At 59.0% G+C, this 25,512-nt stretch overlaps 1 protein-coding gene across 1 annotated transcript in view; it reads right to left on the minus strand.

The window, feature by feature from the left end:
• The window catches only part of TBC1D2B (TBC1 domain family member 2B), a gene marked incomplete at its 5' end in the record, with an annotated part of 35,508 nt that extends 10,210 nt beyond the window's left edge, over positions 1-25,298 (minus strand). Inside the window, 7 exon segments of the mRNA XM_080651473.1 lie at positions 1,370-1,480; positions 2,496-2,882; positions 4,736-4,971; positions 7,216-7,376; positions 8,809-8,974; positions 13,194-13,347; positions 24,960-25,298. Coding sequence (XP_080507599.1) covers positions 1,370-1,480; positions 2,496-2,882; positions 4,736-4,971; positions 7,216-7,376; positions 8,809-8,974; positions 13,194-13,347; positions 24,960-25,298 — 1,554 coding nt within the window.
• Positions 25,299-25,512: the final 214 nt, after the last annotated feature.

A 25,512-nucleotide genomic window follows, 5' to 3' on the forward strand; every position in this document is an offset into this window, starting at 1 on the left:
ATCCCTCTCCCTTTCACTCTGAAATCAATAAAAATATATTTAAGCCCTAACCGGTGTGGCTCAGTGGATAGAGCGTCGGCCTGCGGACTGAAGGGTCCCGGGTTCGATTCCGGTCAAGGGCATGTACCTTGGTTGCAGGCTCGATCCCCAGTGTGGGGCATGCAGGAGGCAGCTGATCAATGTTTCTCTCTCATCAATGTTTCTATCACTCAATCCCTCTCCCTTCCTCTCTGAAATCAAGTATTTTCTAAAAACTATTGAATGAGAAAGCTCATAAAAAAATCTTTGGGCCCTGACTGGTGTGGCTCAGTGGATAGAGCATCGGCATGCAGACTGAAGGGTCCCGGGTTCGATTCCGGTCAAGGGCATGTACCTTGGTTGCGGGCACATCCCCAGTGGGAGGTGTGCAGGAGGCAGCTGATGGATGTTTCTCTCTCATCGATGTTTCTGACTCTCTCTTCCTCTCCCTTCCTCTCTGTAAAAAATCAATAAAATATATATTTTTAAAAAATGCAAACGACCCTGCTCAGGCCGGTTGCTCAGTGGTTAGAGCGGCAGCCCCAGCAGCGAGGGGTCGCGGGCTCGATTCCCGGTCAAGGCCACGGACCTGGGTTGCAGTTCCTTCCCTGGCCCCGGCCGGGGCCTGTGTAGGAGGCAACCAATCGACGTGTCTCTCTCACATCGATGCTTCTCTCTCTCCCTCCCTCTCTCTCTCTCTCTCCCCCTCCTCCCCTCTCCCTGAACTACCGGGAATTGAGTCGGAGACGCTAAAAAAAAAAAAAAAAAAATACCCCTTCCACTCTCTCTACAGGAAAGCAATGGGAAAAACATCCTCAGGTGAGGACTTAAAAAAAAAAGCAAAGAACTTTAACTTGGGCCTCGGAATCGCAGGGAATTGGTCTGTAATCGCCACTGCACCTGCGGCTGGAGCCAGGTCTTGGGGTGCTGCTGCCTGCCTAACCCCGACACGGCGACACGGCCCGCGGCGTCCGCACTGTGTGGATTTCAACTACGTTTTGGCGCCAGCGAGCACGTGCCTCCAGCCTGCGCCCTGAACGGCTTTCCAAACTAGTCCCTTCCTCCCTCCCTTCCTTTCTTTTAAATATATATTTTTTTTATTTCAGAGAGGAAGGGGGAGAAAGAGAGAGAGAGAGAGAGAGGGAGAGAGAAACATCCATGATGAGAGAGAATCATGGATCGGCTGCCTCCTGCACACCCCCTGCTGGGGATGGAGAATCGAACCTGGGACCCTTCGGTCTGCAGGCGGACACTCTATCCACTGAGCCACACCAGCCGGGAGTCCATCTCCAAATGGCTTCCGAGCTGCACCTCCCACCAGGTGAGGGGTGCCCCCCGACCCCCAGCCCACCTTGGCCATCAGGTCCCTCTCTCTCCTCTCCGCATTTCTCCGCAGCGCTGAGAGCTCCAAGATTTCCTTGTTGAGAAACTTGTTTTGGGTCTTGTACCCCTGCAGGTTATCCTGTTCGAAAAAGAAAAAAAAAAAACACACAAAACCATCAATTCACATTGGTTGAATGCGGACTAATTTTTCTACATGGAGCGGCCAGATGATGATGATCTCTGGACGCATAATGATCTGGCCACTCAGTGTATATACACTATATATATATATATATATATATATTAGAGGCCCGGTACATGAATTCGTGCATGGGTGGGGTCCAGCCAGCCTGGCCAGGGGGAGGGGACATGGGCGGTTGGCCGGCCTGCCTGCTGGTCCAACTCCTGGTTGAGGGGACAAAGTGCATATTAGCCTTTTATTCTATAGGATGTACACGGAGTGGCCAGGTTATTATGCGTTCAGAGATCATCATCTGGCCACTCATGAATATATTTTTTTAAATGTTATTTTTTCAAAGTATATTTGTATTGATGTCAGACAGGAAGGGAGAGAGAGAGAGACAGAGAGAAACATCCATGATGAGAGAGAATCATTGGTTGGCTGCCTCCTGCACGCCCCACACTGGGGATCGAGCCTGCAACCCGGGCCTGTGCCCTGACCGGGAATCACTCCATGACCTCCTGGTTCCTAGGTGGACGCTCAGCCACGGAGCCACGCCGGCCGGGCTAAACCATTCATACTTTGCTGCCTCGCCCAAGGGCCCTGCCATGTTAGAGTGAGTCTTGAGGAACTGAAAGCGGATTACCAGGCACTTTTGGGTTAATCTCTGGGCCCCCCCCCCCCCCCACCGGCAGCGAAGGCAGGCAGGACCCATGGCGCCGGGGAAGGAGACGGGGAAGGAATTTATGTCACGGTGGTGACTGTCCTGAACCGGCCACAGAGGGGCCACCGTGCGCCTCCGTGGGTGACCTGGGAGGGTGACGCCCTCGGGCGTATAAGCAAAAGGCCCCTCGGCCAGGAAGCAGGGAGGGGAGGGAGCCGAAAGGGCTGGAGCAATGGCAGCCTCGCTGAGGCCAGGAGCCCTCGAGGGACGTGGACGCACAGAGACCGGAGGGGCTCGGGGAGCCCTCACCTTGAGCCTGTCCAGCTCCTGCTGGTCCCGGCCGGCGGTGGGGGAGCCGGGCGCCGGGGCGGGGGAGGCGGCGCGGCCCTCGCCCTCGCTGAGCTGCCGCGACAGCTTGATGATGACCTCGTCCTTGGCCCGGATGGTCTCCGTGAGCATGCCCAGCTGCTCGCTCAGCTCGCCCACCTTGGCCTTCAGCGTGCGCACCTCCTGCTGCAGGCTCTCCTTCTCCAGGCCCAGCCGGTCCAGCTGGCGGGCCAGGCCCAGGATCTGGTCGTCCTTCTGGTGCAGCAGCGCCAGCGTGTCCTGGGGGGCCCCGTCGCACAGCCGGCTGCTGGCGAAGTACTTGTCGTACTGCGAGGAGCGCACCGTCTGCTGCAGCAGCCGCACCAGCTCCTGCAGCCACGGGGGTGGGGGGGGGACGGGGAAGGGGGATGGGATGAGAGAGCAGACGTGTGACACGTCCACGCGGAGCCACATGGGGAGGTGAGGAAACGCGGAAACCTGACTCGGAACATTTTATTTTTTATCCTCACCCGAGAAAAATGATCGCCTGAGGATAATTTTACATTGATTTTTACTTTTTACTAGAAGCCCGGTGCACAAAATTCGTGCACAGGAGGGGGGTGTCCCTCAGCCCAGACTGCACCCTCTTGTAATCTGGGGACCCCTCGGGGGATGTCCAACTGCCAGTTTAGGCCCGATCCCTGTCTGATCACCCCTAACCACTCTGCCTACCTGCCTGATCGCCCCTAACTGCTCACCTGCCTGCCTGATCACCTCTAACCACTCTGCCTGCCTACCTCATCGCCCATAACTGCTCTCCTGCCTGCCTGATCAGCCCTAACCACTCTGCCTGCCTGCCTGATCGCCCCTAACTGTTCACCTGCCTGCCTGATCGCCCCTAACCACTCTGCCTGCCTGCCTGATCGCTCCTAACTGTTCACCTGCCTGCCTGATTGCCCTTAACCACTCTGCCTGCCTGCCTGATCGCCCCTAACTGTTCACCTGCCTGCCTGAAAGCTCCTAACTGCTCACCTGCCTGCCTGATTGCCCCTAACCACTCTATCTCAGCCCCCGCCACCTCGGCTTCATCAGGAAGGACATCTGGAATGACGTCCGGAAGGTCGTTTGGCTGTCCAGTCTAATTAGCATATTGCACTTTTATTATTACAGATTTTATTTTTTTTAGGGCCTTCCAGTGAAAGGCAGAAGACCTGCTGGACAATTTCAAAAAGAGCCGTAAGCACTTGCACTGATTCTGAGAGAGAGTGGAAGAGAGAGGGAGAGACAGAGAGAAACATCAATGTGAGAGAGACACATTGATGGGTTGCCACCAGGGCTGGGGCCAGGGCCAGGGAGAAGCCTTCGGTCCGCAGGCCGATGCTCTACCCACTGAGCCACACCGGCCAGGGCCCTGGAAACAATTTAATACTGAACTTCCTCTGGAAGGATCTCACAAATAGAGAGGAGATAAAACCGCCTCCATGAAGACGGGCGCAGAGGACAATCACAGGAAACAGGAAGCCACGGCACACACACGCCGTGACCAGCGGCGGTTCCGGTGAGCACGCCCGGGCCGTGTGAAAGCCGTGAGCCTGACACTGAGTCACACCGGCCGGCTGGGCAATTAGGGTCATTATGGGCCGGATCAGTCAAGAAGGAAAGTGCTGTGGAATAGGACACGGGAAGTCCTTTTTAAAAATATATATACATGTTATTTTTTTATTGATTTCAGAGAGGAAGAAGGAGAGACAGGAACATCCATGATGATCGCCCTGACTGGTGCGGCTCGGTGGATAGAGCGTCGGCCTGCGGACTGAAGGGTCCCGGGTTCGATTCCGGTCAAGGGCATGGACCTTGGTTGCGGGCACATCCCCAGTGGGGGGTGTGCAGGAGGCAGCTGATCGATGTTTCTCTCTCATCGATGTTTCTGGCTCTCTATCCCTCTCCCTTCCTCTCTGTAAAAAATCAATAAAATATATTTAAACCTGGGCGTGTGCCCTTGACCGGAATCGAACCGTGACCTCCTGGTTCCTAGGTCGACCACTGAGCCACACCGGCCAGGCAGGACTCACAAAGTCTTTTAACTGCTCAGGACTCTGGGCTGAAGCTGAGAGTGAGAGCAGGTGTCGGGGGAGTGAGTGAGGGGCGGACACCCCCTCCCCTGAGCCCCCCGGGGTCTGCACTCGGCCTGGAAACTCAAACGCGGCCCGAGAGCCAGGAGGAGGAGGAGGAGGGTGAGTTACCTTCTGGCTAGACAGCTCCTTACGCAGGCGCTCCAGCTCCTCCTGCTGGCTCTGCACCTGCCGCTGCACGTCCGGGTCCGAGGCCCTGCTGGTGCCCGGTGCCCCCGGCGTCCCCTCGGGGGCGGGGTCCCCGCTGCTGTGGCGGCTCTTGTACGACCCGATCATGTCTTTCAGGGGGCGCTTGCCTTTGTAGGGAACACGGCCCAGATCGAAGAGGAACCCCGAGCCGGTGCCTCCTGCACGGACACAGAACTGGCGTGGAGACTCCGGGAAACCCCAGCCTCTCGCCGTCACTCGCCTTCCCTCCGAGGAGGCCGCCCCCCCCACCCCCCAGCCGCCTCTGCCCCTCCGGTCCGTCCCTGGTTGCGCTGAGTCCAGCCGGCCGGACGCTTCCTGACAAGGCCGCACGCACCACGTGGCCACGTGGACGGATTGCACTCTGGCTGGATTGCACAACCTCTGCCTCGTCAGGCCCCAACGGGGATGCATGACAAAGCGGCTTTGGAAAACCCAAGCTGCGTTTCCAAAACCTCTTTTCTTTTTCTTTTTTTTTTTAAAAATATATTTTATTGATATTTTACAGAGAGGAAGGGAGAGGGAGAGAGAGTCAGAAACATCGATGAGAGAGAAACATCGATCAGCTGCCTCCTGCACACCTCCCACTGGGGATGTGCCCGCAACCAAGGTCCGTGCCCTTGACCGGAATCGAACCCGGGACCCTTCCGTCCGCAGGCCGACGCTCTATCCACTGAGCCACACCGGTTTCGGCGCAAAATCTCTTTTCAAAAGCTCAGTTGCCTACGTCGGTGTTCACACCACCGTTTCCCATCTCGGGCACGTTGAGACCAACGAGAACAGAGACACAGGTCTGGGGAGGATGGTGGGGGGGTGTCTCCAGGGCCCATGGTACCCTGGGAACACGGGGTCCCCTCCCCCAGGGCACCCCATGGGGCCAGACAGCAGGTTCCCAGAACAGGCATCAGCCATCCTAGGGACCCTTTGCTAACTTGCCCTTAGTCAAAAAGAAACAAAAAACTCCAAATGTACGTAAATATTGTAAACACACGTTATTTTTTTATTTTAAACTAGAGGCCCCGTGCACGAAATATGTGCACTTGCGGGGGGTCCCTGAGCCTGGCCTGTGCCCTCTCAGAGTCCAGGAGCCCTCGGGGGATGTCCGACTGACAGCTCAGGCCCGCCCGCCTAAGCCGGCAGTCAGACATCTGTAGCGCTGCGCTCGCCAGCCGTGAGCCCGGCTTCTGGCTGAGCGGCGTTCCCCCTGAGGGAGCGCACCGACCACCAGGGGGGAGCTCCTGCATTGAGCACCTGCCCCCTGGTGGTCAGTGGGTGTCATAGCGACCGGACGTTCCGCTGTTAGGTCCATTTGCATATTAGCCTTTTATTATATAGGATGTATTTTTACTGATGTCAGAGAGGAAGGGAGAGGAAGAGAGAGAGAGAAACATCCATGATGAGAGAGAATCACGGATCAGCTGCCTCCTGCACGCCCCCCCCACTGAGGATCTAGCCTGCAACCCGGGCACGCGCCCTGACTGGGAATCAAACCCGGGACCCTTCCATCCGCAGGCCGACGCTCTATCCACGGAAATTGGTATTTAAGGGTACCGAGGGACCCAAGTACATTTTAGTGTAGACGGATTCAAAGATGCATTTGAAACGTCAAGGGAGACACACGGAGTCAGCGCTGTACAGATTTCATTCTCAGAAAACCAGAAAACAGGCAAGACGAACCTGAACTGGGTGTGTGGGGTGGGGGGGTGGGGGGGCCTGTGGCCTCCTCGATTGAAAGGCCGAGGGAGGCAGACATGGAAGGAACAATGGGGAAATGAGATAACGTCCAAGCGTTACTATAACCGTCCTCAGGTTTAACAATGAAGCTGGAATGAACGTGTTTTTTAGGAGCCCGGCCGGCGTGGCTCAGGGGCTGAGCATCGACCTAGGAACCAGGAGGTCAGGGTTCGATTCCCGGTCAGGGCACGGGCCTGGATTGCAGGCTCGATCCCCAGTGTGGGGTGTGCAGGAGGCAGCCAATCCGTGATTCTCTCTCATCATGGATGTTTCTCTCTCTCTCTCCCTCTCCCTCTTCCTCTCTGAAATCAATAAAAACATAGCTTAAAAAAAAGAACAAAGAGCCCTGGCCGGTGTGGCTCAGTGGACAGAGCATCGGCCTGAGGACTGAAGGGTCCTGGGTTCGATTCTGGTCAAGGGCACAGGCCCGGGTTGTGGGCTCCATCCCCAGTGTGGGGGGTGTGCAGGAGGCAGCCGATCCATGATTCTCTCTCATCATGGATGTTTCTCTCTCTCTCCCTCTCCCTTCCTCTCTGACATCAATAAAGATGTTTTTTAAAAAATAAACAAGAAATGAAGAGAATGCAGACTCCCTGCCGGGCAGGCTCCCTGCTCCCTGTGGCCGGAGGCGGCGGTGGGGAGCGAGGGACCGGGAGGGAGCCCGTCCGTACCTCTGTTTCCCTCGGGCGCCTGCCTCCGCCTCTCCTCCTGCGTCGCCGACTCCTCCAGGTCCTTGGGGCTGGGGTCCAGGAGCTCCCACTCCTCGTGTGTGTAAAACACGCTCTTCCGGCTGTCCTGGCCCCTTCCCGGGCGGAAGGAAGACATGGAATTCCTAGGGGGGAAACGAATGCGTTTTTGTTTTTTTTTAATATTTGCTTTCATTTTTTCTTATTTTTTAAAATGTATATATGGCCAAAACCGGTTTGGCTCAGTGGATAGAGCGTCAGCCTGCGGACTGAAGGGTCCCAGGTTCGATTCCGGTCAAGGGCATGTACCTTGGTTGCGGGCACATCCCCAGTGGGGGGCGTGCAGGAGGCAGCTGATCAATGTTTCTCTCTCATCGATGTTTCTAACTCTCTCTCCCTCTCCCTTCCTCTCTGTAAAAAATCAATAAAATATGTTTAAAAAAATGTATATATGTATTTTTTTACAGAGAGGAAGGGAGAGGGATAGAGAGTTAGAAACATCGATGAGAGAGAAACATCGATCAGCTGCCTCCTGCACACTCCCTACTGGGGATGTGCCCGCAACCAAGGTCCATGCCCTTGACCGGAATCGAACCCGGGACCCTTCCGTCCGCAGGCCGACGCTCTATCCACTGAGCCACACCGGTCAGGGCCAAAATGTGTTATTTAAAGAAAAGACACCGTACAACAGAACGTCACCTCACACGCCTGGGGCTGGATGGTCCGATAGGATCAGACGCTGGGAGAGCACACGTCGGTGCTGTTACCATGGAGACACCAGCCACTGACGGGTAAGCCCAAGGCGTCTCCCCGAAGACCCAGCCTTTCCCCGACGCGTCCCCCCACGTGCACAGCAGCACGAGCAGGAACAATCATTTCGGCGCTATTCACGTTAGCAACAGAGTATAACCTGGCCCGGCCGGCGTGGCTCAGGGGCTGAGCATCGACCTGTGAACCAGGAGGTCAGGGTTCGATTCCCGGTCAGGGCACAGGCCCGGGTTGTGGGCTCGATCCCCAGTGGGGGGCGTGCAGGAGGCAGCCGATCCATGGTTCTCTCTCATCATGGATGTTTCTGTCTCTCTCTCCCTCCCTCTCTTTTTTAAATCAATTAAAAAAAGAAAAAAAGCCCTAACTGGTGTGGCTCAGTGGATAGAGCATCGGCCTGCAGACTGAGGGGTCCCGGGTTCGATTCCAGTCAAGGACATGGACCTTGGTTGCGGGCACATCCCCAGTGGGAGGCGTGCAGGAGGCAGCTGATCGATGTTTCTCTCTCATCAATGTTTCTAGCTCTCTCTCCCTCTCCCTTCCTCTCCGTAAAAATATCAATAAAAAATATTTTTAAAAGAAGAATATTTATAGAAGACAAAAAACCCCGGCACCCTGAAGGTCAAAACGCACTATACATGTCATCCAAGAGAACAAAGACCTGGCTGGCGTGCAAAGAAGTACGGAAATCCTATTCCTCGGGAGGAGAAAAAACAGTAGCTAGAACCAGACCCAGGAGGGACAGGTGACAACATTCCTACAGGAAATCACCACGTGTCCTCACACGTCCCCACCCCCGCCCCCGGGACTCACCTGAGCTCGGCGCCCCACTGCTTCAGGGAGAAGTTGATGGAGTTGGGGGGCCCCGGGGCCGGCTGGCTCGCGGCCTGTTCTCCCACCAGCTCTCCGGGGGCCGCGTCCACAGCGAGGACGGTTCGGGCTTTTTCGGCGGAATCGTTGGGGTGTGGGTACAGGAAGTCTGGGAGAGGGGCAGACAGAGGTTGGTGACTCCGAGCTGCCCCAGGGACCCTGACCCGCCCCCCCCACCCCCCCCAAACACAGACCGATTTTCTCCGCAAACACCTGTACTGTACACAGGGCGGCGTAGCTTTAACGGAGACGGCGCAGCAACACCTGGGTGGCTTCTGTGTTCTGCAACCGTTTTGACCTAAAGTAGATCATAGAGCCCTGGACGGTGTGGCTCAGTGGGTAGAGCGTCGGCCTGTGGACTCAAGGGTCCCGGGTTCGATTCTGGTCAAGGGTACGTACCTCGGTTGCAGGGCCGAACCCCGGCCCCGGTCGGGGTGCGTGCAGGAGGCAACCAATCCATGTGTCCCTCTCACATCCATGTTTCTCTCTCTCTCTGTCTCTCCCCGTCCCTTCTACTCTCCATAAAAATCAATGGAAAAATATCCTCGGGGGCCCAGCCGGGCATGGCTCAGCGGTTGAGCGTTGACCCAGGAACCAGGAGGTCCGGGTTCAATTCCCAGTCAGGGCACAGGCCCGGGTTGCGGGCTCGATCCCCAGTGGGGGGCGTGCAGGAGGCAGCTGGTCCATGATTCTCTCTCGTCATGGATGTTTCTTTCTCTCCCTCTCCCTTCCTCTCTGAAATCAATAAAAATACATATTTTTAAAAATGGCAAGCTAGTCACAGGGCATACATCGAGTCCCTGGCGTCCGGACCCCCCTCCAAGCCGCGGCTCCAGGACATGCCACGGGGCCTGCTTGAGAGAGAGGAGGGCGGGGTGCTACCCTACCCGTCCACCACCAGTGCTCCCTCTTTTATTTCTGATTTTTAAAATATATTTTTATTGATGTCAGAGAGGAAGGGAGAGGGAGACAGAAACATCCATGACGAGAGAGAATCATGGACCGGCTGCCTCCTGCACGCCCCACACGGGGGATCGAGCCCACAACCCGGGCCTGTGCCCTGACCAGGAATCGAACCCTGACCTCCTGGTTCCTAGGTCGATGCTTAAACACTGAGCCACACCGGCCAGGGCTCCACTGATTTTTCTTTTTATTTTTTTTAGAGAGAGTGGAAGAGGGAGGGAGAGACAGAAAGAAACATCGATGTGAGAGAGACACATCAATGGGTTGCCTCCTGCATGTGCCCCGACCAGGGCCCGGGTGGGGGAGGAGCCTGCCACCGAGGTACGTGCCCTTGACCAGAATCGAACCCGGGACACCCTTCAGACCGTGGGCTGACGCTCTACCCACTGAGCCACACTGGCCGGGCCTTTGGATGGCTCTTGACTAGATGGAGCCCTGAACCCTGGCGGTGGGGACGCCGGTCCGATCAGCTGAGCTCTGGGCTGGGGCAGAGCACACGCCTCTAAGCGGGGCCAGGAAACTGCCTCGAGGACCTGGGGGGCCGCGTGCAGCCCCCCCTTCCTGTGTGGGCTGGCCGCGAGGTGAGGCGGCCCCTCCGCGGGCCCCCAGGGCGAAGACAAAACCCCAAGGTTACGAGGCAACCCCGGCCTTGCTGCAACGGGCCCACGCCGGAAAGCTTCCTGGGGAAGTGGGGCCGGGGGTGGGGGCGGGGAGCAGAGCCGGCGCGGAGGCCAGGAGGGCGGTGGCCAGGCGGCCCGTTCTCAATGCTATTGTTTGCCGTGAATAAGAAGCGGCTTCCCGGCTTTTGCAATACTGTTACTCCTGCCTGGTTGTCGGTCTGTACGGGGACGCGGAGCCGCCAGCATCCCGGGTCCACGTGGGGACAGCAGTGGTCAGGGGACTCACTGCCTCAGGACACGGACGGACGGGCACGCAGAAGTCCCAGAATCCCCCGAGTCTTTATCTCCCAGCACCCGCGGACAGAGGCTGTGCTTGAGGAGTTTGCTGTTAGACCTACGCTGTTCCTTTTTTTTTAATAGATATATTTTTACTAGAGGCCCGGTGCACGAAATTCATGCACGGGGGGGGGGGGGGGTTTCCCTCAGCCCAGTCTGCGCCCTCTCCAATCCGGGACCCCTTGGGGGATGTCCGACAGGCCCTAAACCGGCAGTCGGACATCCCTTTCTCAATCCTGGACTGCTGGCTCCTAATCGTTCACCTGCCTGCTGGCCTGATTGCCCCTCACTGCCTCTGTGTGCTGGCCTGATCACCCCTAACTGGCCCCCCTGCTGGCCAAGTCACCCCCAACTGCCCCCTCCCTGCCGGCCTGGTCGCGCCTAACTGTGTCTCCCCCCCCCGCCCCCGCTTGCCTGGTCACCCCTTACTGTCCCCCCTGCCAGCCTGGTTGCCCCCAACTGCCCCCCTCTGCTGGCCTGGTCGCCCCTAACTACCCCCCACTGCAAGCCTGGTCACCCCCAACTGCCCCCCACTGCAAGCCTGGTCACCCTTAACTGCCCCCCTCGTTGCCCCTAAGTGCCCCCTCCCCCCCGCAAGCCTGGTTGCACCTCACTGCCTCCCCTGCCGGCCTGGTTGCCCCCAACTGCCCCCCTTCCGGCCTGGCCGCCTCACGCAGCCTGCTGTTCAGTCATTTGGTCGTCCCTCACTAACCCCCCTGCTGGCCTTGTCGTAGGCAGCCATCTTGTGAGGGCGTGAGGGTTAATTTGCATGTTACCTCTTTGCTAGATAGGATTTTTATTGATTTCAGAGAGGGAGGGAGAGAGAGGGAGAGAAACATCCATGATGAGAGAGAATCACGGATCGGCTGCCTCCTGCACGCCCCCCACTGGGGATCGAGCCCGCCACCCGGGCATGTGCCCTGACTGGGAATCGAACCCTGACCTCCTGGTTCCTAGAAGGAAGCTCAACCGCTGAGCCACGCCGGTCGGGCGCAGTTCCGTTATTTGTTCTTAGCAGCGATCTAGACATTAGACATGGGTGGACGTCTAGTCCCGTGTACACATGCACCTTCAGACACGCCGCTGCTCTGAGGATAAAGTCCCAAGTCCCAAACCTGGAGGTCAAGGCTCCCTCAACCGCAGCCCGGCTGAGCCTCAGGCCCGGCTCCCCCCACTGCTCCCCACCGGGGCCAGCGCCCCCCTCCTCTCCTCCCCTGCCCCTGGCTGACTCCTGCTCCCCCTACAGGTCTTAGCCTGGCGGCCCCCTCCTCAGAGAGGCCCTGACCACCCACGGCCAGGCTCGCCCCGCCCCCCAGGGGCCTCTGCACCCCTGGGCCCTCACACCATCTCGCGCCCTCTTCACGCCCGCCCACGGGACACGCTGTGAGGGAGGGGAAAGCCGCTCACAGGGGCCTGCGCTGCTGAACGGATGAGCAAACGTCACAGGCACAAACGCTAAACTCCCACGTGACGGGCCCCGGGCCACGCGAAGGGAGCCACACGTGGGCTTCCGTGTCTCCTCGGCCCCCAGGCCACCGCGTTTCGGCTTAAAAGGAGGAAGGACCGGGCGGCCAGCGCGGCTCCGTGGCTGAGCATCGACCTAGGAACCGGGGATCAGGGTTCGATTCCCGCTCAGGGCACCTGCTTGGATTGCAGGCTCCATCCCCAGGGTGGGGCGGGCAGGAGGCAGCCGATCCATGATTCTCGCTCATCACGGATGCTTCTCTCTCTCTCCCTCCTCTCTGAAATCAATGAAGAGAGATATTTTTAATTTTTTTAAATATATTTTTATTAATTTCAGAGCGGGAGGGAGAAGGAGAGAGAGAATCATGGATCGGCTGCCTCCTGCACGCCCCACCCTGGGGATCGAGCCCGCAACCCGGGCATGTGCCCTTGACTGGAATCGAACCCAGGACCCTTCAGTCCACAGGCTGACGCTCTATCCACTGAGCCACACCGGCCAGGGCAAGAAATATATATTTTTTAAAAAACGCAAGTCTTCTTAGAGAACATGCCTGGGTCACAGGCGGGGTCTTTGCGAAACCTCCCCCATGTCTACACAGCTGTGTGAACTCTAACCCCTCTGCCCAGCCCACATGACGTGCAGGCGTGGGTTCTGTGCCTCCAGGTGGGCGGAGGGCCAGGCTGGCCCGGGAGTCGCACGGGGTCCCACCCGCACACGCCCCACCTGCCGACGCGGCCGTGTCCCCTGCAGGGTGCTGGGCCCTGACCTTGCCCGAGCCCCAAGGTCACTCCAGGCCTGCATACAGCTCTGGCCGAGGCGGCGCCCGGGGAGCGTGGGGGGCCGCCCCCGCATCACGGCTGGTCAGGCCCCGGACCTCCGCGCCCACTTTCCCCGCGAGGCTGGCGTGCGGGCCGGATGGCGGCCACGCCCAGGAAGTGACTCACCTGGGGCGCCCCTGGCCACGAGGCCCTGGGGGCAGTCGCCGGGGGTGGGCGACGTCCTGCCGTCCCCCTTGACCATGTCCAGGCCGTTCCAGTGCTCCCAGCGCTTCTGCTGCAGCTCCTGCAGCCAGTAGGTCATGAGCTGGCGGTTGGGGGCCTGGGGAGAGAGGGCACGGGGTCACGGCCGCGGGAAGAGCTCAGAGACACGCGTTTCGTGAGGACAGACCGCACGCCTGGCCCTGCGAGGGAGGGCTGAGAGGAACGGGCCCAGGAGAAGTCCATTTCAGACCGACACCGGGGGGTACGCTCCAGCAATCAAAGCAGCAGCCGCAGCCCGGCCGGCGGGGCTCAGGGGCCGAGCGTCAACCTAGGAACCAGGAGGTCAGGGTTCAATTCCCGGTCAGGGGCACATGCCCGGGTGGCGGGCTCCCTCCCCCAGTGGGGGGTGTGCAGGAGGCAGCCGATCCGTGATTCTCTCTCCTCATGGATGTTTCTCTCTCTCCCTGCCTCTCTGAAATCAATAAAAATATATTTATATTAAAACAACAACAAAACCCCACCGTGACCCACCCAGCACATGTGAATATTAAGTACATGTGTGAAAGAAAGCAGATCCAACACGCTACATGCTGTATGATTCCATGTATGTGACATTTTAAAATTTATTTTTTTAAATATTTTTATTGATTTCAGAGAGGAAGGGATGTGTGTGTGTGTTGGTGCACGTGTGCACATGCATGAGCGTGCACACACACGTATGTGATTGTGCACATGCAGTGCGTGTCTGCACGCACATGCACGTGCATACATGCATGTGTGTAGCTGTTATGTGCATGTGCACATGCCTGCAGACAAGTGTGCGCATGTGTGGCTGTGTGTACATGTCTGCACGTGAGTACATGCATGTGTGCGCATGTGTGCACATACATGTGTGTGTGCTCTGGTCCTCCATCAGCTCTCTTGCCTGCTCCCACCCCCCTCCAGGGTGAGGACCACCAGCGACTGTCCAGGCACCTGCCTCCCCACCCCGCCCGCACGGGCTCCTCCGAGTGTCTGTGCTCCGAAAAGCGGGCGCCCCTCACGGGGTCCGGTCCCTCCCCGGCCCCCCCAGCTGTCTCCTGGGACGCATGCCCCATGAGAAAACCTGCTTTTTACAAGGAGACCGCCTCCCTTCCCCTCTCCGAGCAGCCCGTCTCCGCAGGGAACACCCAGCCACCTGTCCATCAGCCCCCGCTACATGCCTGCCCGGGGCAACGACCCCCTTTGGGGTCACGTGCCTCCCAGGTCCGACCCATCATTCCTGCTGTAGAAACCGGCCCACACGGCCCCACCCCTCCAGGGCGCCATGAGCAGGTTCCTTTCCCATAAAAACAATCCTGCCCTGACCGGTGTGGCTCAGTGGATAGAGCGTCGGCCTGTGGACTGAAAGGTCCCGGGTTCGATTCCGGTCAAGGGCATGTACCTTGGTTGCGGGCACATCCCCAGTGGGAGGTGTGCAGGAGGCGGCTGATCGATGTTTCTCTCTCATCGATGTTTCTAACTCTCCCTCTCCCTTCCTCTCTGTAAAAAATCAATAAAATATATTTAAAATAAAATAAATTTAAAAAATCAATAAAATAAAGTATCTTAAAAAACATATGTATATATATCTAAAGGGCTTACTTTTTCCTTTAAAAATAAAATAAAAAGCATGTCCTGGGGGGCGGGGCCCCAAGGGCTGGGTGGGCACAGCTGCCGTACCCGACGTCTGAGCACCCAGGGCCCGTCCGCAGGACAAGAGCCAGGCCACCCGCGTGCGGTTGCGGAGGAATCCGGCCCCGACAGCTGGCTGACCCCACGGGGGCCCAGCTGCTCCCACAGGCCTTTGTCCCACACCCAGGAGCCCGTCCCGTGGACCCCAGGCACTTCCTTCCCTCCACGCCCAGCTCTCCCCTTGGAAAAGTCCCAGGATCCAGTCCTCTGAGCCCAGCCTGTGTGGTTCAGTGGTTGGAGCTCAGGGCACACGCCCGGGTGGCGGGCTCGATCCCCAGCGTGGGGTGTGCCGGAGGCGGCCGATCCATGGTTCTCTCTCATCATGGATGTTTCTCTCTCTCTCTCTCTCCCTCTCTCTAAAATTCAATAAAAACTTATTTTTTTAAAGTGTGAACAATACAGGAACCTACTGCACGGAGCCGTGACGAGACTGACCGAGTTATTTCGTGTGAGGCTCGCAGCACCGGCCGCCCTCCACGTGCGCGCTCTCCGCGGCCCAGACCTCCCAGGCGCAGTCCCGATCCAAAGCTCCCGGTGCCCCCCGCCCCCGCAGGGCAGAGGGAGGAGGGCGCGGCGGGGACGAATCGAAACACCCATGATGAGAGAGAATCATGGATCGGCTGCCTCCTGCACACCCCCCACTGGGGATCGAGCCCGCCACCGGGCATGGGCCCTGACCAGGAATCAAACCGTGACCTCCTGGTTCGTAGGTCGACGCTCAGCCACGGAGCCACGCCAGCAGGGCGGTAAACCCTCTTCTCACCCCTGGCCACCAGGCCCTGTGCGTCCCATGCTTAGAACCCTTGGGGGCTCATAGGGCCAAACCATCGTGCGTGGAGCCCTGGCCCACACTGCCCCACACCCCGTGGGACCAGAGCCTGGCCCTCATGCAGCAGCACGCAGAACCGGCCTCCTTGACCCCTGCTCCTACGGCACTAACACCCACCTGCAAACTCCTATTCGATCCTCAAGACCCAGTTAAAAAATCCCATCTGAGCCCTGGCCGGTGTTGCTCAGTGGGTAGAGCGTCGGCGTGCCGACTGAAGGGTCCCGGGTTTGATTCCGGCCAAGGGCACATGCCTGGGTTTCGGGCTCCATCCCCAGTAAGGGGCATGCAGGAGGCAGCTGGTCCATGATTCTCTCTCATCATGGATGTTTCTTTTATTTTTTTTTAATATATTTTATTGATTTTTTATAGAGAGGAAGGGAGGATAGAGAGTCAGAAACATCGATGAGAGAGAAACATCGATCAGCTGCCTCCTGCACACTCCCCACTGGGGATGTGCCCGCAACCAAGGTCCATGCCCTTGACCGGAATCGAACCCGGGACCCTTCAGTCCGCAGGCCGACGCTCTATCCACTGAGCCACACCGGTCAGGGCTCATCATTGATGTTTCTATCTCTCTCTCCCTCTCCCTTCCTCTCTGAAATCTATAGAAATATATGTTAAAAACAATAAAATCACCTTCATTTTAAAAAAAGGAAAAGAAAAAAAATCCCATCTGAGATTTCAAAGAGGCCGCCTGGCGTCCCTCACGGAGCGGCTCCGTCACCCCTGCACATACGACATGGATGACACAGCTGCTCAGCCACCACTTAGCGTGTGAACTCAGGGCTCCCACATTTACAGGCCCCACGCCCGACGGCCAGGAAGGAGTCCACGTCCCGACGGGGGGGTGGTGGGGAGGGAGTCTGACCCCCTGGGGGGGAAGCAGGCGACCCCCACCCGCCACTCGGGATGGGGGGAGGCCCGTGCCTGGCCTCTGAGGGTGGCTCCCTGGGTTTCCGAGCCGGGTCGAAGGCCATTCTCCCGTAAGCCGCGGCGAGAAGCACGGGAATATAGGAAGCCGCCTGATAATCCAGGACGAGACTCAGAGAAAAATAGCAGACCAGCCCTGGCCGGTGTGGCTCAGTGGATAGAGCGTCGGCCTGCGGACTGAAGGGTCCCGGGTTCGATTCCGGTCAAGGGCATGTACCTTGGCTGCGGGCACATCCCCAGTGGGAGGTGTGCAGGAGGCAGCTGATGGATGTTTCTCTCTCATCGATGTTTCTAACTCTCTCTTCCTCTCCCCTCCTCTCTGTAAAAAATTAATAAAATATAAATAAAATATATTTAAAAAAATAAAAAGCAAACATCTTGCCCTAGCTGGTGCTGCTCAGTGGATAGAGCGTCGGCCTGCAGACTGAAGGGTCCCAGGTTCAATTCCCGGTCAGGGCACATGCCGGGGTTGCGGGCTTGATCCCCAGTCGGGGGCGTGCGGGAGGCAGCCGATCCATGATTCTCATCATGATATTTCTCTCCCTCTCCCTTCCTCCCTGAAATCCATAAAAATATATTAAAAAAAAAAAAAAAAGCAAACATCTCTATGGAAAAGCCCTTCTCGGCGCCATCCTCAGCTCACACCTCTTTGAGCGTTAACGATGCATGAGGTTAGAGCTCGGGGGGAAGGACGGGGAGGAGGGAGCCCGCCCACCCACAAGTCAGACGCAAGCCGCGTTCCAGGAGAGGGGCTGGTGAGGGGTCCGGCCTCCCTGGGGCCACCTGGGGGGGCAGCCACCTGGGGCGCAGCCTCCCCCCAGACACATGAGGTCAAGGACAAGGTCAAGCCCTGCCCGCTCTCCCCGTGGCAAATGGGGAAGTGACCACAGGCTTTCTGTTTCAGGGGAAGGGCAGCCACGTGGCCGCCCGCTGACCACAGGCCCATGGCCACGGCTCTCTGCCCGCGGGGCCCTCGCACAGTGAGAGTTGGGCGGAGAGCTCAGGGTCAGCAACACCCTTCACCACAGCCAGCCAGCAAGCGCCTGCATGTCCCCCCCGCACAGGCTCCACACCCCACTCACCCCGCACCCACAGCCAGCCAGCAGCGCCTGCATGTCCCCCCTGCAAAGGCTCCACACCCCACTCACCCTGCACCGCCCCGGGTTTCTTTTTAAACACACGGAGTGGCCAGATGATGATCTCTGGACGCATAATAATCTGCCCACTCTGTGTGTGTGTATATATATGTTAGAGGCCCGGTGCATGAATTCGTGCATGGGTGGGGTCCAGCCAGCCTGGCCAGGGGGAGGGGACATGGGCGGTTGGCCGGCCTGCCTGCTGGTCGAACTCCTGGTCGAGGGGACCATTTGCATATTAGCCTTTTATTCTATAGGATGTACACAGAGTGGCCAGATGACTATGCGTTCAGAGATCATCCTCATCTGGCCACTCTGTGTATATATATTTTATTGATTTCAGAGAGGAAGGGAGAGGGAGAGAGAAACATCCATGATGAGAGAGAATCACGGATCAGCGGCCTCCTGCACGTCCCACACTGGGGATCGAGCCCACAACCCAGGCATGTGCCCTGACCAGAATCAAAGCCAGGACCCCTCAGTCCGCAGACCGAGGCTCTATCCACTGAGCCACACCGGCCAGGGCTTGGTGTTTTTTTAACTTAAAACTAGGTCACATGGATGCCTGACTTAAAAATGAAGTATCAGCCCAGCCGGCGTGGCTCCGTGGTTGAGCGTCCACCTAGGAACCAGGAGGTCAGGGTTCGATTACCGCTCAGGGCACAGGCCTGGGTTCGGGGCTCCATCCCCAGTCGGGGGCGTGCAGGAGGCAGCAGGTCCATGATTCTCTCTCTCACCCTTGATATTTCTCTTTCTCTCTCCCCCTCCATTCCTCCCTGAAATCCACAAACATGTATTTTTTTTTTTAAAACACGAGCCTGCTCTATTGGGTCACACTTTTCATTCCCTCACCCCTCACGCCTTGGCAAGGCCAGACCAAAGGAACTCGAGGGCCTTGTGCGCCGGGGCGGACGTTCCCCATCGCTGAGCTACGCACGCGAAGATGCCCAAGCCCCGGAGCGCCTTCTCCGGGTAGTCAGCGCCCTCGCAGGCCCCTCGAGGCGGCCAGGCCCTCAGAATTCTTACTCAAAAGCCCGGCTCCCTGGCCCGGGGCCACATCCACGTCAGGGTCCCCCCCCCTCCCCTTCGTTTACGATGGAGAGAGGCCAGACCTCCCTCAGAGTCACAACCTGGCAGACATTCGATGGGGACCCCCGACGCCCCTAGAACGACAGACAAATCTGGATTCTCTCCATGTTTTCTGTGTTTTTTTTTCTGAAAGCTCTTGCGATTCTCTGACCGTATCAAGCGGTCATCTAGTCTTTTTCAAAGTCTTAACACGGCAGCTCCTTTCTCTAAAGAAATGTATTTTTACGAGGAGGCCTTCCTTCCCCCGGCTGCCGGCACCCGCTTCCCTCGCAGCCCTGGCTTCGTCCGGAAGGTCACCCGGAAGGACGTCTGGTCTAATGAGCATATTATGCTTTTTATTATTATAGATTGATTTCAGAGATGAAGAGAGAGAGAAAGAGAGAGAGAGAGAGAGAGACCGCAACATCCATGATGAGAGAGCCCAGCTGGTGTGGCTCAGTGGTCGAGCGTCAACCTATCAACCAGGAGGTCACGGTTCGTTCAATTCTCCGTCAGGGCACGTGCCCGGGTTGTGGGCTCAATCCCCAGTGTGTGTGTGTGTGTGGGGGGGGCGTGCAGAATGAAGCTGATCAATTCAATGATTCTCTTTCATCATTGATGTTTCTCTCTCTCTCCCTCTCCCTTCCTCACTGAAATCAATAACAATGTATCTGTTTAAAAAATGAGAGAGAATCGCCCTGACCGGTGTGGCTCAGTGGATAGAGCGCCGGCCTGCGGACTGAAGGGTCCCGGGTTCGATTCCGGTCAAGGGCATGGACCTTGGCTGCGGGCACATCCCCAGTAGGAGGCGTGCGCAGCTGATGGATGTTTCTCTCTCATCGATGTTTCTAACTCTCCCTCTCTCTTCCTGTCTGTAAAAAAATCAGTAAAATATATATTTTTTAAAAATGAGAGAGAATCATGGATCGGCTGCCTCCTGCACGCCCCACACTGGGGATCAATCCCGCAACCCGGGCACGTGCCCTGATGGGGAATCGAACCCTGACCCGCAGCACGCACTCCGTCCCTCCCTCCCTGCGAGGCCAGACGCTGCCCGAGAGGCAGGGATGCCGTAGTGAACCCCGACACATCTCTGCCCGCAGGGACCCTGCGCTCCAGGGGGGCCACAGCATCGGACGCTCCGACACCAGGACACGACCAGACCCAGTTCGGGGAGCGACCCCGCGTTGAGCCCCTGGCCGCTTCGGGGTTCCGAGGGCTGCGTGCTAAGCTGCTACCTATCGGGTGACCCCGAAACCTGCCACCTCCCTGGAGGGGCCCTCTCAGCCTCGAGCCCCTCCGAGGGCCTCGTGCGTCCACGGGCCGGCGTGTTCCGCTTGAGGGCGGAAGGGTCCTGGGTTCGATTCCAGCCGCGGCTCGATTCCCAGCCCTGGTCGGGGCGATGTTTCTCTCTCTGTCTCTCCGCCTCTTTTCACGCCCTCTAAACGTCAACGGACAAATATCCTCAGGGAAGGATTAACCCAAAAAACAAAAATAAAAAACGAATAAAAAGGCCCTGGCCGGTGTGGCTCAGTGGATAGAGCGTCAGCCTGTGGACTGAAGGGTCCCGGGTTCGATTCCAGCTAAGGGCACATGCCCGGGTTGTGGGCTCGATCCCCAGTGTGGGGTGTGCGGGAGGCAGCTGATCGGTGATTTTCTCTCATCATTGATGTTTCTATCACTCTCTCCCTTCCTCTCTGACATCAATAAAAAACATATTAAAAAATAACAATAATAAAGGGAAACACCCTTATTTAAAAAAAAAAAAAAGAAAGAAAGAAAAGAAAGACAGCCTGGCCGGCATGGCTCCGTGGTTGAGCGTCAACCTAGGAACCGGGAGGTCAGGGTTCGATTTCCGGTCAAGGGCACATGCCCGGGTTGCGGGCTCCATCCCCAGTGTGGGGCGTGCAGGAGGCGGCCGATGCGTGATTCTCTCCCATCATGGATGTCTCTCTCTCTCCCTTCCTCTCTGAAATCAACAAAAATGTATGTTTTTTAAAAAGACATTATTTCCAGGCCCCTGAGCAGATGTCCCAGGGCGGGACCGCGCAGCCAAGGAGGCCGGCCCACCATCTGTCTCGGACGGACACGCCGGGATCGCCCGGGCTGACGAATGTTTGTCAGGCAGCCCAGAGCAGCGTCAGCACCGGAGAATGCGCTTTACTTTCCCCACCCCAGAGGCTCGGGGATGGGAACACGTGACTGTTCGGCTACGGGTGACTCGGAAACCAACACGCATGCTCACGGGGGCACCCGACGCCTTCAAGTAGGGGCTGAGGCCCGGCCGGCGTGGCTCAGGGGCTGAGCGTCGACCTAGGAACCAGGAGGTCAGGGTTCGATTCCCGGTCAGGACACACGCTCGGGTGGCCGGCTCGATCCCCCGTGGGGGGCGTGCAGGAGGCAGTCGGTCCGTGATTCTCTCTCATCATGGATGTTTCTCTCTCCCTCTCCTTTCCTCTCTGAAATCAATAAAATATATATACACGGAGTGGCCAGATGACGATGATCTCTGAACGCATAATAATCTGGCCACTCCGTGTCTATCCTATAGAATAAAAGGCTAATATGCAAATTGTCCCCTCGACCAGGAGTTCGACCGGCAGGCAGGTTGGCCAACCGCCCATGTCCCCTCCCCCTGGCCAGGCTGGTTGGACTCTACCCGTGCACGAATTCATGCACCAGGCCTCAAAGATATATATGTGTGTGTGTGTATATATATATATACACATACACACACACACACACACACACACACACACTAGAGGCCTGGTGCACGAAATTCATGCACGGGGGTGTGTGTTCCTCAGCCCAGCCTGCACCCTCTCCAATCTGGGACCCCTCGAGGAATGTCCGACTGCCCGTTTAGGTGGATCGAGCCTAAACAGGCAGTCAGACATCCCTCCCACAATCCAGGACTGCTGGCTCCCAACTGCTCGCCTGCTTGCCTTCCTGATTGCCCCTAACCGCTTCTGCCTGCCAGCCTGATCACCCCCTAACCACTCCCCTGCCAGCCTGATTGATGCCTAACTGCTCCCCTGCAGGCCTGATTGCCCCTAACTGCCCTCCCCTGCAGGCCTGGTCCCTCCCAACTGCCCGCCCCTGCTGGCCATCTTGTGGTGGCCATCTTGTGTCCACATGGGGGCAGGATCTTTGACCACATCGGGGCAGCCATCTTGTGTGTTGGGGTGATGGTCAATCTGCATATCACTCTTTTATTAGATAGGATATATATATATATATATATATATATACACACTTATACACACACACACACACACACTGAGTGGCCAGATTAGTACGCGTCCAGAGAGATAACACAATCACATCTTCCACATTTCGGACCCTCGCTGTTCCCAGACCCCGTCCTTTCGCAGAGGGCCCGGGTTCGGGTTCACGGTGGCAGGGAGATCGGGGCCCCCTCTCCGGCCTCCGTTCCCTGGTCTGTAACCCAAGGCGCTGGGCCAGATCCCTACGTTCGGGACGGGGCGGCTTACCAAGAAATTCCGGGATCAGCTTACATCCAGACTCAAGCACTAACACAGCCCCACAAACCACAGCTGCTCCGGGGAAGGCGGGGGGCGGGGGGGGGCGCGCCTTAAAAACCAGAACCACATGCGAATACCAGAAGCACATGGCCGAGTTCCCGCTCTCCCTCTCTTCCGAACCCGTCCGTCCAGAGACGTGGGATCTGGAACCTCGACTCTGAGCAGGGGCCCACCCCTCTCACCTACAAGGCCCCTCCGGAATCGGGGCTCCCCTGTGGCCGAGGAACCCCGACGGGAAGTGTCAACGCGTAGGCAAAGCCCTGCTTGCGTCTGAACGGGTTTGAAAAGGAAGATAAATTGCTCATTTTCACTCCCTCCTCCCCAATATGTTTGTATTGATTCCCGAGAGGAAGGGAGAGAAAGAAACATCCACGAGGAGAGAGAATCACTGATCGGCTGCCTCCGGCACAGCCCCCACGGGGGAGGGAGCCCGCCACCCGGGCCTGTGCCCCGAGCGGGAATGGAACCGTGACCTCCTGGTTCACAGGTCGACGCTCCGCCACGGGGCCACGCCGGGAGCCACGCCGGGAGCCACGCCGGCCGGGCCGAACGTTTTTAAATGAGACAAAGGGATGGAGGGCTGCGAGGCCATCTGAGAAAATCGCAAACAGGATGCGGCTGTGCCTTTCCACAAACCGTTCCGGGAAACGCTGCGGCGGGGACGGACGGCCCGTGGACGGCCAGGACGAGTCATTCCTTGGCAGGAGGCCCCGTGCGCTCACGGGCTCGGACACCCGGGTTCACACGCGTGCTTCCAGGCAGGCCGGGGCGAGCCGGGCCAGCCAGCGGGGTGACCCTGCCAGCGTCCTTTGCAGACTCAGGCTGCCTGTGCCCACTCGGAGACGGTGGGGGGTGGGGGGTCTGTAAGGACGCCCCGGGGAGCAGCTCCACGACGGGGCTCAGTCCTGCGCGCAGGGGCCCAGGGAGCTGGAGGCACAGCCCACTCGGCAATGCACTTGGCCCGCTCTGCAGAGGGCTTTCCAGAAAGCTGTCCTCCGTCCTGGCCAGGCCCAGCCCAGCTACAGCACGGGGGAGGGGGGGAGAGAGAGAGGGAGGGAGGGAGGGAGAGAGAAAGAGAGAGAGAGAGGGAGGGAGGGAGAAAGAGAGAGAAAGATAGAAAGGGAGGGAGGAAGGAAGGGAGGGAGGGAGGGAGGAGGCAGAGAGAGAACGAGAAAGAAAGAAAGAGAGAGAGAGAGAGAGAAGGAAGGGAGGAAAGGAGGGAGGGAGGGAGGGAGGGAGGGAGGGAGGGAGGGAGGAGGCAGAGAGAGAGAAAGAGAAAGAAAAAGAGAAAGAAAGAGAGAGAGAAAGAGAGAGAGAGAGAAGGAAAGGAGGGAAGGAGGGAGAGAGGGAGGGAGGGAGGAGGCAGAGAGAGAGAAAGAGAAAGAAAGAGAGAGAAAGAGAGAGAGAAGGAAAGGAGGGAAGGAGGGAGAGAGGGAGGGAGGGAGGAGGCAGAGAGAGAGAAAGAGAAAGAAAGAGAAAGAGAGAGAGAAGGAAAGGAGGGAAGGAGGGAGAGAGGGAGGGAGGGAGGGAGGGAGGAGGCAGAGAGAGAGAAAGAGAAAGAAAGAGAGAGGAGGGAGGGAGGGAGGAGGCTTCCCCCCCACCGACCAGGCCGGCAGGCAGCAGGGGCGGGAGCGGCCAGCACGGGACCCCCACACTCACAGCAGGAGGGCCCCTCGGAGATGACGGGGCTCCCAGGGCCGGGGGTGGGGGGCCTCTGGCCCCGGGGACACCCCGTTCTGCGCTCCTGTCTCCCGCTGGAATTAGGCAGCCGTCCCGCGCGAGGCCGAGCTGGTGGAAGGGAGCGACCCCGTCCCACCTCCCCAGCCAACACGAGGAGCGAGAACAGGGGCGCTGCCCCCCACTGGCTGCGGGACCTCAGCGGGGACCCTGCCACTCGGTCCGGAGCACTGAACGCGGGCGCTGCAATCACCAGCTGCGCCGTGCACCCCCGGGGGCCCCCCAAACACACGCTCCGCAGACGGGGCAGCCGAGGCGCAGGAGGTGAACGCACTCGGCCAAGGTCAACATGCAGTCCTGAGCGCCAGGGTGGGGTCGCACGGGACACCCCGGGATGTGAGATCGCAGAGGGGTCCGGGGAGGGACGCACTGGACACCCCCGGGATGCGGGAGGGCAGAGGGGGGCCCGGGGAGGGCGCACGGGACACTCCCGGGATGCGGGAGGGCAGAGGGGGGTCCGGGGAGGGACGCACGGGACACCCCCGGGATGCGGGAGGGCAGAGGGGGGCCCGGGGAAGTCGCACGGGACACCCCCGGGATGCGGGAGGGCAGAGGGGGTTCCGGGGAGGGACGCACGGGACACCCCCGGGATGCGGGAGGGCAGAGGGGTCCGGGGAGGGGACCCCAGGTACCGGGCATGGGATGGGGCCACGGGACAGGGTCTGGGGAGCATGCAGGGAAAGGCAGGCACCCCGGGGGCGGGAGGAGCGCTCCCAGGGCAGAGCGACGCGGGGCCGGGGCCGGGGCCGGGGCCGGCGGGGCGGGGTCCCACCTTGAGCACCGTGACGGCGTCCGCGCTGTGCACCTGGAAGTGCGCGGGCGGCTCGGCGCCGGGCTCGGCCGCCTCGTCGGGGCCGTCGTAGCTGAAGCAGGCGTCGGCGATGTCCAGGCGGCCGAGCGGCAGCGCGTCCTGCGGGCTCTTGAAGTAGTAGAGGTAGCAGCGCCGCGCGTCGAACACGAACCAGCGGCTGCGGTAGCCGCGCAGCGGGCCCTTGCCCGACAGCTTCTGCAGGTAGCCGCACAGGCGCGCCGGCTCCCGCCCCGGCCCCGCGCCCGCGCCCGCGCCCTCGCCGCCGCCGCCCTCGTCCGCGCGGGGCCCGGGCCCCGGCATCGCCCGCCGCGCGCCCACTGCCGCCGGCCCCGCGCCCGCCCGCGCTGCTGCCGCCGCCGCCGCCGCCGCCGCACCCACCGGGCCGCCCCGCCCCGCCCTCGCGCGCAAGGCAGCCTGGGGTTTGTAGTCCCGCCCCCGCCACGCCCACAACCACTGGCCCCACGCCTGCCTGCGCCGCCGCCCCCGCCCTCCCGCGCAAGGCAACCTGGGATTT

This window comes from Plecotus auritus (genome assembly GCF_963455305.1).
Source record: "Plecotus auritus genome assembly, chromosome: 15".
Taxonomy (NCBI): domain Eukaryota; kingdom Metazoa; phylum Chordata; class Mammalia; order Chiroptera; family Vespertilionidae; genus Plecotus; species Plecotus auritus.